At 38.0% G+C, this 15,147-nt stretch overlaps 3 protein-coding genes across 6 annotated transcripts; 1 reads left to right on the top strand and 2 right to left on the bottom strand.

The window, feature by feature from the left end:
* Positions 1 to 283: 283 nt before the first annotated feature.
* Positions 284 to 5,858, bottom strand: LOC111453391 (aconitate hydratase). The gene is made up of 20 exons (XM_023094476.1): positions 5,639 to 5,858; positions 5,376 to 5,480; positions 5,037 to 5,197; positions 4,870 to 4,962; positions 4,571 to 4,756; positions 4,294 to 4,455; positions 4,058 to 4,202; positions 3,834 to 3,976; positions 3,691 to 3,747; positions 3,528 to 3,607; positions 3,366 to 3,441; positions 2,985 to 3,170; positions 2,799 to 2,866; positions 2,598 to 2,716; positions 2,391 to 2,512; positions 1,730 to 1,828; positions 1,168 to 1,647; positions 960 to 1,058; positions 626 to 868; positions 284 to 511 (listed from the first exon to the last, which is right to left on the bottom strand). The coding sequence occupies exons 1-20, from the start codon at positions 5,640 to 5,642 to the stop codon at positions 437 to 439; spliced, it is 2,703 nt and encodes a 900-aa protein (XP_022950244.1). The 5' UTR covers positions 5,643 to 5,858; the 3' UTR covers positions 284 to 436.
* Positions 5,859 to 7,068: 1,210 nt separating this feature from the next.
* LOC111453466 (probable serine/threonine-protein kinase PBL18) lies at positions 7,069 to 9,859 on the top strand. Its single transcript, XM_023094586.1, has 6 exons — positions 7,069 to 7,619; positions 8,338 to 8,409; positions 8,494 to 8,562; positions 8,646 to 8,708; positions 8,988 to 9,310; positions 9,434 to 9,859. The coding sequence occupies exons 1-6, from the start codon at positions 7,232 to 7,234 to the stop codon at positions 9,857 to 9,859; spliced, it is 1,341 nt and encodes a 446-aa protein (XP_022950354.1). The 5' UTR covers positions 7,069 to 7,231.
* On the bottom strand, positions 9,348 to 13,233 carry LOC111453261 (probable protein phosphatase 2C 60). Of its 4 annotated transcripts, XM_023094300.1 has the most exons (7): positions 13,142 to 13,233; positions 12,785 to 12,889; positions 12,487 to 12,562; positions 12,072 to 12,379; positions 11,625 to 11,992; positions 10,594 to 10,830; positions 9,348 to 10,475 (listed from the first exon to the last, which is right to left on the bottom strand). In XM_023094300.1, the coding sequence occupies exons 4-7, from the start codon at positions 12,373 to 12,375 to the stop codon at positions 10,206 to 10,208; spliced, it is 1,179 nt and encodes a 392-aa protein (XP_022950068.1). In that variant the 5' UTR covers positions 12,376 to 12,379; positions 12,487 to 12,562; positions 12,785 to 12,889; positions 13,142 to 13,233; the 3' UTR covers positions 9,348 to 10,205. The 4 variants fall into 4 exon arrangements, with proteins under 4 accessions (XP_022950068.1, XP_022950067.1, XP_022950069.1 ...); XM_023094299.1 differs by lacking the exon at positions 13,142 to 13,233 and having other exon boundaries at positions 12,785 to 13,134; XM_023094301.1 differs by lacking the exons at positions 12,785 to 12,889; positions 13,142 to 13,233 and adding an exon at positions 12,668 to 12,778.
* Positions 13,234 to 15,147: the final 1,914 nt, after the last annotated feature.

Raw genomic sequence — 15,147 nt, 5'->3', positions numbered from 1 at the left:
AAAAAAAAAAAAAAAAAAAAAGGTTAAATTAATATAAATTGAGCTCGCAATAATAAAATATTAAATTATTAAAGATACTAAAATGTCATCGAAGTTTAATTATATTATATTGGTATATAGATTATTTAAAATTTGAGGGATATTCTTAGAATAATTCATCGTTTCACTTCTAGATTGAATCAACATTTGAATGGTCAATTAAAAATTTAAAAGGCTAAAACTGTTTTTAAAATAATTAAAACAGATTAGACTATCTGAAAAATTCAAACAATAAATTTCTCTGAAAAATTAGCATTTCCCCTTAACAAAATTAATAAAAATATGTCATACAGATATATATGGGAAATCCTTGAAACGAAGAACTTGATAGTCCCAAACGAAGAACTTGAAACCATTTTATTAAGAAATTCAGAGCTCCAACCTGATCCCACTTCCTTTAGTGCTTTGCGTGGATCAAATTCCTCATCACATACTGCAGAATTCCACCATGATCGAAGTATGCCAGTTCCACCTGCACATTAAAACCAGCAAGCTTTCAGATTAAGAAATTACCAATGGCGACCTGGTTTTTCAGAGTTACCCCATGTTCGGTTTCCAGACGTGTAGACTACGGTTCGGAAAGTACCTCGGTGTCGAATCTTAGAATGCAACTGAACGACTTTCCAGCGTCTGTCACCACAGCCACCTCCTGACCAGGTCTGATTTCCCCCACATTGCTTGGAAGATCGATGGTGTAACGCTCATGCCCAGTCAACCCGAGGGACTCGGCATCCTCCCCATCCTTGAAACATAGAGGAATAATACCCATACCGACCAAGTTGCTGCGGTGTATACGTTCAAAGCTCTTTGCTATAACTGCCTTGACACCCTGGAAGAGGTTTCAAAGAGCATTAAGTAATATGACCAGATGACTCCAAGTCCATAAGAATTGAGCTATCAGTACAAATCAGAAAAAGTACCAGAAGCATTGGCCCCTTGGCAGCCCAATCACGTGAACTTCCGCTTCCATACTCGGCACCGGCCAGAATGATCGTATCAAGCCCCTCGTTCTTGTACCTCTGTTAACAGATACATAATCTAAGGACGAGAATCGAGAATCTCGAAAGGAAAAGTTATTCAGATCGAAGACATTCGATATGGTAAAATGAAAAAAGATCAAGAAATTACCATTGCAGCATCAAATACAGAGAGTTTCTCCCCGCTGGGGATGTGAATTGTCTTGGGCCCAACTTCCCCCTTCAATAGTTTATTGACTATACGAATGTTGGCAAACGTGCCACGTGCCATAATCTCGTCATTCCCACGGCGACTACCGTACGAGTTAAAATCTCTTCTGTCAACCCCACGTTCGAGAAGGTATTTAGCAGCAGGACTATCTTTATGGATGCTACCAGCAGGTGAGATATGATCAGTTGTAATACTATCACCAAAATTGAGCAGGCAGTACGCGTTTTTGACCCCGTGAGCCCCGGGAGGAGACATGGTCATATCTTTAAAATACGGAGGCTCGTGAATGTACGTTGACTTTGGGTCCCAGGAGTAGAGTGTTCCTTCGGGAACGGATAACTGATTCCAAGTTGCATTTCCTTCGGTGATTGCTTGGTATGTGGCCCGAAACATGTCGGGCAACACATTTGATTGTACGACCTGTTCGAGCAACGAATAAGATCCAAATACAACAATCAAAGAGCTCAGCATCTAAAAAGCACTTCAAAGTATAGCAGCTTACTTCGGCAACTTCTTCGCTAGTCGGCCAAATGTCCCTAAAAAACACTTCCTTTCCACCCTTCCCCCGCCCAATAGGCTCAGTTTCAAAATCGATGTCCACCTGCAAAATAGCCTCAAGTTATGCATTGGACGAGTTATCTTTTACGATATCAAAAGTAATTTGATGTGGTGGGTACATTTATTATAACGACCCAAGCACACCGTTAGCAGATATTGTCCTTTTTGGGCTTTCCCTTTCGGGCTTCCCCTCAAAGTTTTTAAAACGTGTCTGTTAGGGAGACGTTTCCACACCCTTACAAAGAATGTTCCGTACTCCTCCCCAACCGACGTGGGATCTCATAATTCACAAGGCCCAGCATCCTCATTGGCACTCGTTCCCTTCCCCAATTGATGTGGGACCCCCCAATCCACGCCCTCAAGGCTCAGCATCCTTGCTGGCACACCGATTTGTGTCCACCCCTTTCGGAGCTCAACCTCCTCGCTGACACATTGCCCGGTGTCCGGCTCTAATACCATTTGTAACAGCTCAAGCCCACAGCTAGCAAATATTGTCCTTCTTAAGCTTTCCCTTTCGGGCTTCCCCTCAAGGTTTTTAAAACGGTCTTCTAGGTAAACACTCACCTTTCCAATTCAAGAGAGATAGAGAACAAGAAGGTACTTACAGTGCCAGCAAGAGCATAGGCTACCACAAGAGGAGGAGAAGCGAGGTAGTTGGCCCTCGTCAAAGGGTGTACACGACCCTCGAAATTCCTATTTCCAGACAGTACGGCGGCAGCAACCATGTCTGAACGTTCAAATATCATTAGCAACGCAGTTTTTAGAATACCAAAGAACAGTATCAAACATCCCACCCGAACACAAATAGTTACCATTTTCGGTTATCGCTGAAGCAACAGATTCATCAATATCTCCTGAATTTCCAATGCATGTAGTACATCCATACCCAACTATATGGAACCCTAGCTGATTAAGATACTTCTGCAAGCCACTGCAGATGTAAAAACACGTACCGTAGATGAGTATTCTCTCGTATAAAAAAAGGTTCATCTATTGCACGGTCGGAAAATTACCTCTTCGCCAAATATTTGGTCACCACCCCAGAGCCAGGAGCAAGACTCGTCTTAATCCAGGGCTTAACCTGATTCACAAAGTTGCAACAAGATCAAAACCGATAGAGCTCACTGGAACCGATTACTACGAGTCGAACACATTGATAGAGAGGTCCTATTAATGGTGGGTGAAGACAGACATCTAACCTCTAGCCCAAGATCACAAGCTTTCTTAGCCACCAAAGCAGCTCCAAGCATAACGCTTGGGTTCGAGGTATTTGTGCAGCTAGTGATAGCCGCAATTACGACATCCCCATGCCTAAGCTGAGCTGGGGATCCATGAAAACTGAACTCTGCAACCTTTGTTTGAGCTTCCTTTGGTATGGCAAACCCCTATAACATCATTATATAAGAATATAGGAACGATGAAAATAGCGGCAACGGATTTAGAAACGTGCTAAAAAATATCTTGATGACAACTTTCGAAACTCTAGTTTCTGGCCATGCTAAATCCCGTTCGCTTAAAGTAACATCAATGGTATTTGTAATTCAATTCAAAATCAATTTGCTCGGGTAAATGTTCTTCACCTTGAATCCGACTTTACTGTCGAGGCATGTGTGCCAATCAGCTTTCATTTCTTTTAAGGGAACTCGATCGTGCGGTCTGCAAAACCAAGAGGAAGAACGTAAGGTTAAACAAGGCTAGGTTATTATTCAATTTTACACAAGTTCTAGTATAATTTAAACTACCTTTTTGGACCTGATATGCACGGTTCGACATCCGAAAGATTCAGTTCTATATGAGAGGAATACACTCGTTCAACTTGAGGCTGCATTCAGTAAAATCTAACTCAGACACGGAAGGTTCTAAATATCGAAAATAAAATAAGGAAAGATAATATTTTATATTTACCTCACTGTAGTCTACGAACATCTTGTTCGCTCGCAAATAGGATTCTATCATAGAAATCTGAATCGTAATTCTCAAGTTAGCACTTGAACAAAAGCATACATGAACTACTAACTAGCTGAACGTCATTGTGAGCGATAACTAACTGTTTCATCTTTTCTTCCGGTCAGTTTCAGATACTGCAGGGTGACGTGATCGACAGGAAAGAAGCCCATTGTTGCACCGTACTCAGGGGACATGTTGGCAATTGTGGCACGGTCGGCCAAAGATAGTTCACTCATACCTTCCCCTGCATAAAAGTAAAATGGCATTATAAGAAAAAGGGTGGCGTAAATTTTAAAATGGCGTTCAGAAGTTCGACTCTGCCTACCATAAAACTCCACAAACTTGCCAACAACACCGTGCTTCCTGAGCATTTGAGTCACAGTCAAAACCAAGTCTGTAGCTGTTACACCGTTTCTCAGCTTTCCAATTAATTTAAACCCGACGACGCCAGGCAAGACCATGCTCATGGGCTAAAATTGACGAGAGAAAGAAAGAACAAAGTCAATCATTTTCCCGCAAGATAACAAAAATACGATACCAAAAAATATGATTATTTCATACCTGTCCAAGCATTGCAGCTTCTGCTTCTATCCCACCAACGCCCCAACCAGCAACGCCCAATCCATCAATCATCGTTGTGTGTGAATCGGTTCCCACAACACTATCAGGGTAAAGCAAGCCATTTGTGTTGAAAACCACTCGGCCAAGGTATTCCAGATTAACCTGAAAAATGATCCAATACTATAAGATGACAAAAAAGTACATTTATATCGAGACAACGGGATGATCGTGGTGGACTATCCTGCACGCTCGAGTGTTGTAAGACATGGACGTATACCTGGTGAACTATACCAGATCCGGGAGGTACGACAAGCATGTTATGGAAAGCACTAGATCCCCATTTCAGAAAACCAAACCTTTCTCTGTTTCGTTGAAATTCCAGTTCCATATTCGCCTGTACTGCATTTTCGGTCTTTGCCACATCGACCTGAACTGAATGGTCAATGACGAGATCTACAGGAACCTGTATCGATCGCATTCATAAGCCATCACTATGGGTTCAACTGTTCATGTATTAGATAGATCGAACGATCGACAAATATAAAGAACGAAGAATTTACATAGTTCACTACTCACCAATGGATTAATCTTGTTGGAATCACCACCAAGCCTGTTCATAGCGTCTCGCATACAAGCAAGATCAACAACAGCAGGCACACCAGTAAAATCCTAAATCGACGCACATTTCACATATCAAATGACAACACAAATCCGTATCCAACTTTCAGAAACAAAATGCTGACCTGAAGCAACACTCTAGCAGGTTTAAAAGGAATTTCAACCAGTTTGGGAGAGGTGTTCTCCCAATCAAGAATCTTCTCGACATCCTTAGCCTTAACCGCGAACTCATCGCAGTTTCGGATGGCCGATTCGAGAAGAATCCTAATGGAATATGGCAGCCTTTCTGCCAAACAAACATCCATCCAACAATCAACATCCAACCATTCAGAACGTTTAATGTAGTTTCAACTCACACCACTAAAACCACTTGGAACTTTTGATTCAGAAACAGATAGAATCTGATAAAGCACACTCAAACAGATAGAATCAAACCAATAATCAAATAAAGCAGAACCACTCACCGATTCTAGGATCGTTCAGAGCAGGCAAGCTGTAGTACTTTCCAAACACAGACCCTTCAGGATTCTCAAGGGTCTTCAAGATGCCATTGAAAGGGTTTTCGATCGCTGTAAAAAAAAACCCAAGAAACCCAACATCAGAGAATTAAAAACGAAACGCCCCCAAAAGAAATCGCCGCCGCAAGCAGCCGCAAACACGCAAATCACAAAAAACCCAGAAAAAAACGAAAGAGAAGGGACGAAGATCGATTTGATTGGAAGAGTACCCATGGATGTGATGGATGCGATACTCCACAAGCAAAGAGAGATCGATCAACTTAAGAAATCAAGGCAGGAAAGGGAAAAATGGAGGAGAAACAGTGCGAGATCAAATGGGCTGAATCGAAATCCAGTATGGTAATCTAGAGAGAGAGAGGGGGTAGCAAAATGAAAAGGTAAGAGAAAGCGGTAGGCGGCCACAATCGGTGGAAAATATTAAGAATAGGTCTCTCTGGGTATATCGCTGAGACGCAAAAATCGGTCATAAGTGGGCGGTCCCTACCTCTCTCAACTACCCAATTCGCAAGATTTTTGGCGCAATTTGGCGCTTTCCTGCAAGTTCTTGACTAAGTTCATTCACCTACAATCATTTGCTTGGATTTATTGATCAAAACTTATGATTTCCCTACAGTTTTCTCCAGATTTTAACATGGGTATGAGTTTGATTTTGTTTTCATCAACATCTTCATGTCTTTTGGAGCCTGTTTTGCCTCGATTTTCCTAATGGGAAAGTGGAATTTCTACTTAAAAGTGTTTTTTTATTCATGATTCTCTGACTTCTCCATTGGAATGTTGCTGGATGAGGATAAGATCGTGAGTATTTTAAGATGTGAATTTACAAGAATATGTTGATGTGAATTGGCTAAAGTCATATCTATGAACAACCCAAAAGCTGTCATCCTTTGTACCAACAATGAACAAAGGCGACCACATTCACCGATCGGGGAAGTAATCTGCCAATCAATATAATCAAAAGTTTGAACCTTTGTTTGAAGATGATTTTGCTTTTAATTTTTTTCCTTAAAAAATATGATTACACCAATTACTGTGAGAAAATAGTTACCAAATTTAGGTTAAATTATCGAAAAAAGATTACTATTTTAAAAAGTAAAAAATATTATTACAGTATAAGCTTTCATGATTTTGTTTGGACTCTCCCAAAATACCTCATATTAATGGAGATGTATTCTTTACTTATAAATTGAGATTATTTCTCTACTAATTCTTAAAATTATCTCATTTATTAGCATTTTCCAACATAAATTTTAAAATTTTCAACGCATAAATAATTAATTTATTTAATATTATCTCATTTATCAGCCTTCTCCAACATAAATTTTAAAAATTAAGCATATAAATAAATAATTTTTTTTTATGTTATTTCAAATAATAAAAAATAATAATTTGAAAAGAACTCGAATATCTAATGATAAAAAAAAAATCATTTCGTCTTGTTTTTTTATTTAAAAAATATTCTTATTTATATATTTTTAAATAAAAACTCGAATAAATGATCCAAATAAGTGAATCCAATATATATATATATATATATATATATATATATATATATGTACATATATATGTCCAAATCATTTGAAATTGGCTAATTATATGAAAATTAACCAAACGCTAGCAAATGGTTGAGTTATGATATAAATAATCCACAAAACCGTACGGCGTAGTGTTCATGTTTATAATTCTATGGCTCTCTGTTTTGGCTCCGTGTGCCGTCCTGCTTTCAACAAGACCCATTCTTCTTCTCTTCAAATTCCGCTCACCTTCGCCCTAATTTTCCTCAATCTTTCAAACGCTCTTAAGAAATGGCCTTCTTCGCCGCTGTATCGCCTTCTTCGCCGGCAATTTCTCCGCCGCCGAACCGGAGCAGTCGGTGGATAGAGTTTGTCGTCGGAGCAGTGGTGGTGGTGTCGTTGAGCGCGTTTCTGTTCTGTGCTTTTCGTCGGAAAATTCTGCAGAGGTTCCGGCAGCGGCGGCGGAACCCTAACGGAAGGTTGAAGGAAGGGAAATCGAAGCCGAGGAGGTTCCGATTTGAGGAATTGGAGAAGGCGACGAAGAATTTCAGAAGCGAATATTTGTTAGGGTTTGGTTCGTTTGCTAATGTTTATAAAGGTGTTCTTGAGAGCCACGAAATCGTGGCCATTAAAAGACCGCATAGTGATTCATATACGAGTCTCGAAGAATTTCGAAATGGTAAATTAATTATCTTTTTAATTTGCTCTTTAATTTTGTTTAAAATAACATTATTATTTTTTTAATTAACAATTTAATCCCTAAAATTTGTGTTTATCAAAAAGAAATTATGTTAAAACTCTTTCATTTATGGTTATGATAATTCATCTATATTTATATAAATAAAGATTAAGTCAAATATTCTTTAATTTTTTAGGTTGTTTTGTAATTTTTTTTTTTATAAAAATTGTATTAAAAATAAAAATTATCTATTAAAATTTTATTTAAAATTAATATTTTTATAATATATATATAAATAAAATAAAAATTCTCGTGGAGAACTTGATCTCTACTCCCTATAAAAATATGAAAAATTTCATAAAATAACTTTTATATTCAAGATCAGTCATAGATATAATTATTTTTATGTAAAATTTATTTAAATGGGTAAAGTTAGGATCAGGGTAGGTAGTGAGTGGGTGTAGCGGATTTGATCATCATCAGCTTATAGCGATCCAAAACATTTGACGTAATAATCCAAACTCATCGCTTGTTGATATGATCTGTTTTGACTCATTACGTATAAGCGTCAATCTCATGGTTTCAAAACGCTTATACAAAAGATTTCATTTTTTTCTCCAACTGATATGGAATCTCACAGTTCAATTCTTAGTTAAGCTCGTGAAACAAAAACAAAATTTTTAAGAATTTGAAAACTATTTGTTTCGTGTTCGAACAGAAGTGAAGCTATTGTCATCCGTAAAGCACGAGAACTTGGCAGCTCTGGTGGGATATTGTGAAGAAACTACAGGTTAGAGCTTAAAAAAAAGAGTGAATTTTGATGATTTATGAAGATAATTTTTTTAAAAATGTGAAAATCATGTGTTCTTGGCAGGGAATGGAGGAGAGAGAATATTGGTTTATGAATATGTACCAAATGGGTCACTTCTACATTACATAATTGGTAAAAATTTTAATTAATTAATATTTTCGATCTCTTCTTCGGTTGTAAAATATTTTGGTCGGGTTTATTGTGGCTTTGCATAGGCCATGAAGGAAGAAGCTTGACTTGGAGACAACGAGTTAACATAGCTATTGGAGCTGCCAAAGGTATGCTATTTCTCGTCATTGATATCTATTTCATTTATTTAGAACACGACATTGGATCTAATATGTCGTCTCCTTCTATTACTATCTCAAATGATTGTGTTTCTTTAAGAGGGAGAGATTCGAACATCTGATCTTTTAATTGAAACTACGTTAGTAGATTCATTTATTTAAAACATGATGAGTATATTAGAATAAAATTATTAGAAACTAAACTAAACTTCTTGATATATAATAATAATAATAATAATAATAATAATTTTTTTTTTGGGGGTGGGGAAGGGATTGCTCATCTGCATAATGGGATGAAAGCTAGCGTAATCCATAGAGATGTAAAACCAAGCAATATCTTAATCGGAGAAGATTTCGAGGCAAAGGTTTCGGATTTTGGGTTGGTAAGGTCGGGACCCATTGGTGATCGGTCGCATGTGAGCAGCCAAATCAAAGGCACGCCCGGCTACTTGGACCCTGCATATTGCTCTACCTTTCACTTGACTCCTTTTAGCGATGTCTATAGCTTTGGCATTATTCTTCTGCAGCTCGTTTCTGCTCGTCCAGTGCTCACTTCCAATGGATCACTCCCCAACTCTCATATCGTTGAATGGGTAACCAACTCCTATTTTATTAGCTAAATTATATATATATATATAAAATACTTGTTGAACTTTTTCATTTGTCACATCATTTCTAGTCTCAATTTTCGTCTAACATTCTATCTGAAATTGCAGGCAAGACCGAGCTTAGAAAACGGCAGAGTTGAAGAGATTTTGGATGTAAATCTTATTTCCGAGCCATGCAACATGGAAGTGATGCTAAAGATGGGGCAACTTGGCCTGAAATGCACTTCACACCAGCCTAAGTACCGCCCAACCATGGCTCGGGTATGCCTCGAGCTACAGGAAGCTCTTCATGAAGCTGACAACTTCAGCACCAGGAAGCTCCTCAGGCAGCAATCCATGGAGTTTGAACATTCTGAGAGCCTGGTGAGCATTGAAGGTGTCAAATTTGGGAAGTTTCGCGTGGGGATGGATACCGTTGAGTTTGAGAGTGTGAGCTTAAAGTGCCTCGAGATTAATAGTATTTCCATTGACATCGATCACAGTATCGAACAGCAGCTGTCCATGGCTGCAAATGATGAACAAAATAAGAACTGATTCTGTCACAAACATGCGTAAGATAGCCCGAGACAGGTCTGGTTTAGTTTCGTTCTTCGTTCTTCGTTCTTCTGAATAGTTGGGCTCAGTCAGATTCAGCAAGTTTTTAGTGCAGAAAGTTCAGTTTTCAGGAATAGAAGCTTTTCCAGTTCTTCCTTAACTTCTGCTCAAATTGTTAGGAACTACAAAGAGTACATGCCATGTTAAATGTAAAAGTATGCAAACCTTCTTTCTTGTGTTAACTTATACTTGATATTCATTGCTGATGGGGCCATGGCAATTCTGAAGACCGAGCACGAGGCGGTGGTACGTACATAACAGCTAGAACGAGAGTCAGACCGCTTCATCAGATTGTGTGAAGCTCTGTAGGTGTGGCACAAGGAGCTAGAGATTTTGTAGGTATGATAACACCGCGCCCTCTCAAAGACATGGTTGGACCTCGGACCGAGCTCGCTCTGCTTACAAGATTAGAGTCAAGAAATACAACTATGACGGTGATGTCGTCGTGAAAATGGCGGCGTACACCACGATCAATTTCCATCAAATCTGAATATCGCATTTCTCGTTTCTTAGCTGCTTCCAGCATAGCAGCTTTTACCAACCTCTTAGCACTTCCCTGCATGAAAACAAGCAGACAAGTCACATTCAATCTTTCAATATAGCTTTAGCTTTTCATCATCGCCTTAAACAATCAGAAACGCACACCACAAGGAGCAGATGTTCTAGTAGGTTACATTATGGGGGTGATTTCGAATAATATCTACAGCTTGCTGATTGCTAATGTGCTCCCACATGCCATCAGAGGCAAATATGATGAATTGATCATGTGGTTGAAGTTCATGCACCGAAATTGATGGTTCACAGCTCAATATCGGTCGAGTAAATGGTTCACGAAGCCTAAACTTAGCATACAAGGGTTCCCTGTTGAATTCGGCCCTCTTTAAATATGCATCACCGATAGATCTGGAAACCTGCAATTAAAGAAAAGAATTCACGAATACGTGACCAAAACGTCTCATTCCACAATGTCAGATAAATTTTGCGATAATGAAACATATCAATGTAATGGAAATGGCAACATCCACGTAAATGCTGCTAATGGAATGAGGACCTCTAATGGGAGAGAGGGATAGAGAGAAAAGATGAACTGGTTGAGAGTGAATGTAACTGTTCAAGCTCGCCGCTAGCAGATATTGTCCGTTTTAGCTCATTATGTATCGCTGTCAACCTCGTGGTTTTAAAATGTGTCTGCCAGGGAGAGGTTTCCACACCCTTATAGGGAATGCTTCGTTCTCCTCTTCCATTGACGTGAGATCTCACAATCCACCCCCTTGGGGGCCCAGCGTCCTCACTGACCTACCGCCCGGTGTTTGGCTCTGATACCGTTTGTAACAGCCCAAACCCACCGCTAGCAGATATTGTCCGCTTTAGCCCGTTACGTATCGTAGGGAGAGGTTTCTACACCCTTATAAGGAATGCTTCATTCTCCTCTCCAACCGATGTGGGATCTCACATTGAAAAACAGAACTCTTTACCGAAATACCTACAACTAAAACTAAGCAAGTAAAAAGTATCTTCCTTTTCTTTTGTCTACTTTAAAGGACATTTCTGAGCTTGAGGCCTGACATCAATAGCTTAGTACCTATAAGAGACTAACAAAGCCTAGAAACACACGCATTCGCATGCTTAGTTGACAATACATTCACCAAGCAGAGACTTATATCCCCTGAAGGTCAGAAATTTCTTAGCTGAGTAGAAGAGTTACCTGTATTAAGCCCTTTACTCGCCATACATTATGCTTCAAAACTACTATATGCGAGTCATCTGGGTGCAGAGAATGCATCTCCCTTCTGACAGATTCTATGCTCACATTATGCTCAGCTGATAGCTGCACGGCGATAACCTCCTCCGTTGCACGCATGACCCTTCCAAGCACGGCACGGGAATCGCCAAGGTTGGCTATGTAAAGGGTGCCACCACAGATCACACCAACCAGGCAGCATGAACCAACAGCTGCAATTTGGGGCTTCATTTGCCATTGTTTAGTCACTAAAGAAATGAACCCTTCCTCTGTAGCTTGAAATGCTTTCTTTATCACATCAGAAGACATTGATTGTTGTTCTGAGGTGAACCCTGCATTTTCAAATGAATGCTCAGACAATTTGAACTGTGAAGAACATAAACTCATTTCAATCTCGATTAGAGTTCTTACTTTTTAGATGCTGGAAAAGATTATCATATATGTAATTTGATGCTTCCGGTCCACCATGACCATCATAAACACCAATAAAGGTTCCATATGGCCCGGACTCGACCAAGCTCAATGAACCCGATTCGATCTGGCTTTGATCCTCAAGCAAGTTATTAGCCTGGACAACAGCCATTGAAAATTCACCATTCATGTGCTGTCCAATATCCTTGTACCATAGTAAGCCTTCACGACGACCTGCTGAATCCGAACCGCTGAGTACGATATTGTCCGAGGACGGCAGCCAGCAAGCCCTCAGAAAGTTCATCAAGCTGGATAACATCCCTCATTTCATCAACTCCAACCACTTAACTCTACATTCATAAAGGATAACCATACCATTCTGTCTAAAATCAAAAGAAGAAAAGAAATCACTCACAATTCAAAGCAGCAAAACTCCTCAATCTGATAACCGGCTCCTGTAATTGCATATTTCGGTCAACTATCTCGATGAACTACAATAAACCCACAATACAACAGAAATCCATCATCTCATAATCCGTTGACCAAACATCATTAGTGAAAAAGGGCTACAGAAAACACACAAACAAGAACTAAACCTTTCCATTCAGCACACGAACCAGAAACGCCTCATCCTCAAGCTTAAATTCCGAAAAACTAAATGAAAAATACGAACTATAGAAATAAGAGACGATGAAAAAGTAATACGAACTCACTCTGCAATTAGGTTATTTGATCAGTTCGGACAGCTACTGAATGCTACCAAATGAAAACGATGGAGATCTAAGAATCAGTAGATCCACAGATTCATCAAACAAAAACTGTAGGCAAAAGAGGTTTCAAATTTATCATCCACCATATAAAAAAAAATTTTAAAAAATATCTCCCGAAACTCTTTCGCTCCCTTTCTGGGGCGCGATGGAAATCGAAGAAGAAGAAGAAGAAGAAGAAGAAGAAAAATCCAGAATCCGCTTGATTGAATGAAGTGGACGCAAACGGGATGAACAGAAGAGAACAGAAGAATATCAGTGATCACCACTGTTATACTACAAATTTGCTTCAAATTTTTGTACCTTCTCTGGTGTTCATGTTTGTTCTTCTTTTATTCTAGTTCTTGCAAGATCAAATCGGCAGGACCGTTGATATTGAGAAGATTTCTATGAAATAAACTAAAATAATTTCCAAAAGCTGTTTCATCAGAGATATTTTTTTTTTTTAAATATCAATTAAATAATAAGCTTTAAAAGGTGAAAAATGATGGAAATAATTGAACGGTCTTAGATGAACATCACATAGCCTTGAGTGGCTCGTACCAATAGACATAGTATTCCTTGATTACCTCCCTCAAATAAAGTATACCTCCCCTTAATTAAGGGTCACAATACTTTGTTCGACATTTGAGAATTTGCTCATCTATTGGCATCACTAAGTTAAAGCATGACTCTGATACCATATTAGATGAAACGACTCTCTACAATCGTATTATATTGTTCACTTTGAGCATAAACTCTCATGACTCTGTTTGTTTTGAGCTTCTCTAAAATACTTCATTGATCTTAATTATAAATTCATGATCATTCCTTAAACGAGCAGATGTAAGGTGGGAAAAGGAGAGGTAATAAAATATGTGGCAATGTTGGTTGAGTTATTGGTAAATAGCTCCCTCCCCTCGTGCTACCCATCTCTTCTTGTGACTTTTCTTTTGCATACGTGTCCCTTCATTCGTAAGTCAACCTTGCCACGTGTCCCCCTCCTTTTCTTATCTCCAACCGTCTCCCCCTTTTTATTTCTTTTTTCTTCTTCGCCAAAAATTCTGAGAAAATGAAAATTCCGGTCGGACCGACGGTGGTTTAGTTAGTTCGGCCCACCAGATTCTATATTTGTAGATATACAACGATTTACTTAAATTTGTAAATATAACAATTTTTTGTACAAGTTCGCCGTCAATGTCGGGTCGCCACAGAAAATGGCTGCGCCGCCCAAGCATAGAATAACCCGGCCGGCCGGCCGGCCGGAAAATGCAACTTTTTTGTTTGAGTGATTTTTTTAACCAAAACCAGAACCGGAGGCGCGTTAATCCCGTGCCCGTCCCACCGACCGAGCCAAAGCCAAACCGCCCCTCATCACACCCATTTATATAAAGATATTCAAATTTAGCATTATATATATATATATATATATATATATATATATATATATATATATATATATAATTTAATTGCTATAAAAACTAAGTAACAAAATTAGTATTACCATTTTTTTAAATTATTAGTTTGTGTTGAAAGTTTCCCAAAATTTAGCTTGTATTTTTATTATTTTTTAAAAGTAATTATTAAAAATATAATTTATTTTCTACTTATTCCCAAAGTACAGGTGTACCTGGAATGCCTTCTAATTTAAATAATAAAATTGTTGATTGCACTATATTATATTCAAATCTGATTCTATTAATTTAAAAAAAAAAAAAATTTTGTTTTTAGATAATTTATTTTCCAGACGTTTTTTAAAAATGTATTTTAATCGATCAATATCAAATTTTTAAGTCTTTTGTATTTATTAATTGTCTAAAATCAGTAAAGAATATATATATATATATATATATATATATATATATATATAAACCTTAAATTTGTCTAAAATACTGTATTATTTAATTATAGGAAGGATTTGAAATTTGAAACTCCACTATATTGGGTGTCTTGTTTTGCTTGCCGTGTCGGTTTCGGAAAATTCTCAACCCTATTTTGTGGGCTTTCACCATGGAATGTCGGCCCATATATTCCAATAAATATATTTATATAATATAGGAACATTTTTTTCTTTTTATTTTGATTTTTCAACTTTTAAATTTTTTTCATATATATATATTTTTTAATTTTTCGTTTAGTATATTTTTTTTAACCCTTAATAGATCCTTGACAATTGTTTTATCTTTCATAAATAAATAAATAAATAAATATATATATATATATATATTTTCTAATCCCCTACACAATAATTATTCGCTAGCTTGACAAATATATTAGGTGCAATATTTAAATAATGGCTTCAACACAATATTTTCGATAGTCTTTTTCAT

This window comes from Cucurbita moschata, unplaced genomic scaffold, assembly GCF_002738365.1.
Source record: "Cucurbita moschata cultivar Rifu unplaced genomic scaffold, Cmos_1.0 Cmo_Scf00015, whole genome shotgun sequence".
Lineage (NCBI taxonomy): Eukaryota > Viridiplantae > Streptophyta > Magnoliopsida > Cucurbitales > Cucurbitaceae > Cucurbita > Cucurbita moschata.
Note: the sequence above shows the minus strand (reverse complement) of the source record. Positions and strands in the feature narration are given on the sequence as shown.